Below are 2,733 nucleotides of genomic sequence, written 5' to 3'. Positions count from 1 at the left end.
TTAACCGTCGACCATTCATCTATGGAACAGAGGATGATACGACGGAGTGACTCTAGATATATTCATTTAAAAACCTTACCCAGCCGGCCATACATCTACAGGATTCAGATGTTGGCACGGCAGAGGGAATTCCATACATAAGTCAATCAAAAACATTGGCGAAACAAAAGATAACTGTAGATTACTCTATACATTTGCTTGCATACTGTAACTTAACCAGCGTAAATCCGGAAACGAGGAAAACATTATATATCTGGTAATAGATAAACCCTACACTGCATTATAGTACAGTCATTCATATCCATGACAGAGAATCAAGACATTATATAGCTGGAACAGATAGATACAATAAACCAATAGCCTCGAGCTATATGAATATAAAAGTAATTAAGCCGCTGGTTCCAACCAGGGTTAAGGATAGTCATAAAACATGTCTATAGTCACAACAAATACACCAAATAAAAGTACAGATAGCTGTATATTAAACTCCAGTCTCGGAAAAAACATGGGTAAGGGCCCAAATCACCGCAGATGAGGAAAGACCCAGCTCTTAAACAACAGTTCCAGAACTCTTGAACAGTTAAGAGCGTTGGTCCATCAAGACCTGCGGCCAACCAAAAGACAATAAGGTTGGGGTCTCTTCTCCAGCACAGAGGAAAAACCTCTGGCAAAACTGAAACCAAGACAGGGGAATCAACCGATAACTAAGCCTGCAAACCGAATAAATACCTGTGGATAAGCTCGGCGGGCTTCAACAGGTTTATCTTTCCTCTAAGCTGTAGAAGCCGGAACCCCTTTGCTTGAAACCTGTCATGCCAACAACGAGAATTAGACTTCTGTGCAAACACATTAAAATAGATGATAGCTTCAGATCTTTGCTGAGGAATGAAATACCTGATGGCTTCGGTCATAAACCCTGTGGAGTTGAAGATCTTCCGGATGGCGCCGGAGTCTGGAATCGCGGAGGTCGTGGTGCGGAGCAGTGAACAAGTCCAGGCAGCGAGGAATAGAGAACGAGAGAGTATGGAATGACAAAAAGAAATCTCGAATAATCCGGAGAGCGCCAAATATAAACCAGGCTGCCAGCGGAGAAACGTGGAGCCTTTCCAACTGTTGATCTCATCTATCGAATGTGCACCGTAGATGGAGGCGACCTTACCCAAAAGCCGGCGCGGGAAGAGCCCAAGCACAGCAACCATGCTTTGTTCACGTGATTTGTCCGGCAAAGATTCAATGCTTTTGCCAGATGTTCCGCGCAGGAGGTGCCAACAGAAGAGCTCAGTACAACTTCGATCAACTCGAAGATTAAACATAAGAAGTTCATACCATACAGTTATCAAATAAACATAAAGTTATCAAATAAACATAAGTATGTATTGATTACCGAATAAACAATGTGATGTCAAACAAGGCTGGCCATATATACATTGCCTGCCACATATACGATGCCTCGGGTTAGGCACGTATACTCTGTGGGGTGGCCATAAAACATAAACCATATTTAAATAATGTGCAGTTGCTAACCATAGTGTATATGCGTTAGATGTATACCATATAATTTTTTTTTTATATGTATGTTAAAGTATGTAGGTACGTGACAAGATTGTAATTCATATTAATTATGAAGATTTTGAATTAGGATTATTATCGTGATGCATCCCATGTGAAAATTTATTCTATTACTAACCACAATTTTTTTATTAGCGTTTTGAGAATTTTATCTGTTATGGAAGGTAGTATTTTCTCATGTTCGAAACCAAATTTCAAATCATGCAAGATGAGTTAGATGGCCAATCTTTTTTAAGTGAGTATTATTAAGAATGCATTAACAATAACAGGGCTTCATAAATACGAGATGCAGATAGCTAATCTTAAACATCTTTTGATGCACTATTGTCCATCTCCTACCCATCCCCATTCTGCATGGGCAAGCCAACTCGTCATAAGTGGTAACTATGCAAGTCTCCTTTGTAACTACACACAATGTTGGGTTCATTAGGGTTGATGTACAATTGGACCTCCAGCCTCCTAAAATTCAAGTGTATTCTTGCACAACTATTGTTGTCACTACCTCTTGCCCATGTCCTCAGACCTAAGGAGGATTGGGCCTCCACGAGACTAACAAACTGCTTTCAAAAATGGAAAATAGATAATTCTGTTTTTTCCACTACTTATTGCCCTCCTCTGACCTAGCTGGCATTGGGCATTCACGCTACTAACATGCTTCTTTCAAAAATGACAAATAAATAATTATGTTTCCTGCTCTTTGGAGGGACATAGCCAGTGCAGTGACACATGTAGAATAATATTTTTATTTTAAAATAGTTTGTTTGGACTTATTTATTTTATTATAGGGAATTGTACATAAAGAAATTTTTTAATAAAACACTTAATCACTATTTATCCAAATCCATGAACAGAATTTATATAAAAATTTAAAATAAAAAATATTAATAATAATATTTAGTAAAAATAATGTAACACTTAATCACTATTTATCCAAATCCATGAACAGAATTTATATAAAAATTTAAAATAAAAAATATTAATAATAATATTTAGTAAAAATAATCTAGATGGCTTTAATTTATTTATTAAATCATCTTTATCGTGCTCATATCACATTGGCATTATTTGAATAGCCTAAATTTTTAGGAACATGCATGTCTTTCTGTTATCTTTGGTTAGGCAAACCTCAACGTCAGCTAATTTACGTGGAAAAAACAAGTGTGC

The 2,733-nt window shown here is 37.1% G+C and overlaps 1 protein-coding gene across 1 annotated transcript; it reads right to left on the bottom strand.

Moving 5' to 3' along the window:
• Positions 1-224: 224 nt before the first annotated feature.
• LOC149204067 (uncharacterized) lies at positions 225-1,199 on the bottom strand. The gene is made up of 3 exons (XM_089397027.1): positions 895-1,199; positions 730-807; positions 225-604 (listed from the first exon to the last, which is right to left on the bottom strand). Exons 1-3 carry the CDS (start codon positions 1,197-1,199, stop codon positions 598-600), a joined length of 390 nt encoding a protein of 129 aa, XP_089253153.1. The 3' UTR covers positions 225-597.
• Between the last annotated feature and the right edge of the window lie 1,534 nt (positions 1,200-2,733).

The sequence above is a fragment of the Pinus tabuliformis genome, chromosome 1_2 (genome assembly GCF_031772625.1).
Source record: "Pinus tabuliformis cultivar Carrire ecotype Pingquan chromosome 1_2, CPIR1, whole genome shotgun sequence".
NCBI lineage: Eukaryota > Viridiplantae > Streptophyta > Pinopsida > Pinales > Pinaceae > Pinus > Pinus tabuliformis.
Note: the sequence above shows the minus strand (reverse complement) of the source record. Positions and strands in the feature narration are given on the sequence as shown.

Coding starts and splice junctions, on each gene's coding strand:
- LOC149204067 (XM_089397027.1), bottom strand. CDS start 1,199: ATGGTTGCTGTGCTTGGGCTCTTCCCGCGCCGGCTTTTGGGTAAGGTC. Junction 808..894: donor TTTATGACCGAAGCCATCAG/GTATTTCATTCC, acceptor TTGGCATGACAG/GTTTCAAGCAAAGGGGTTCC.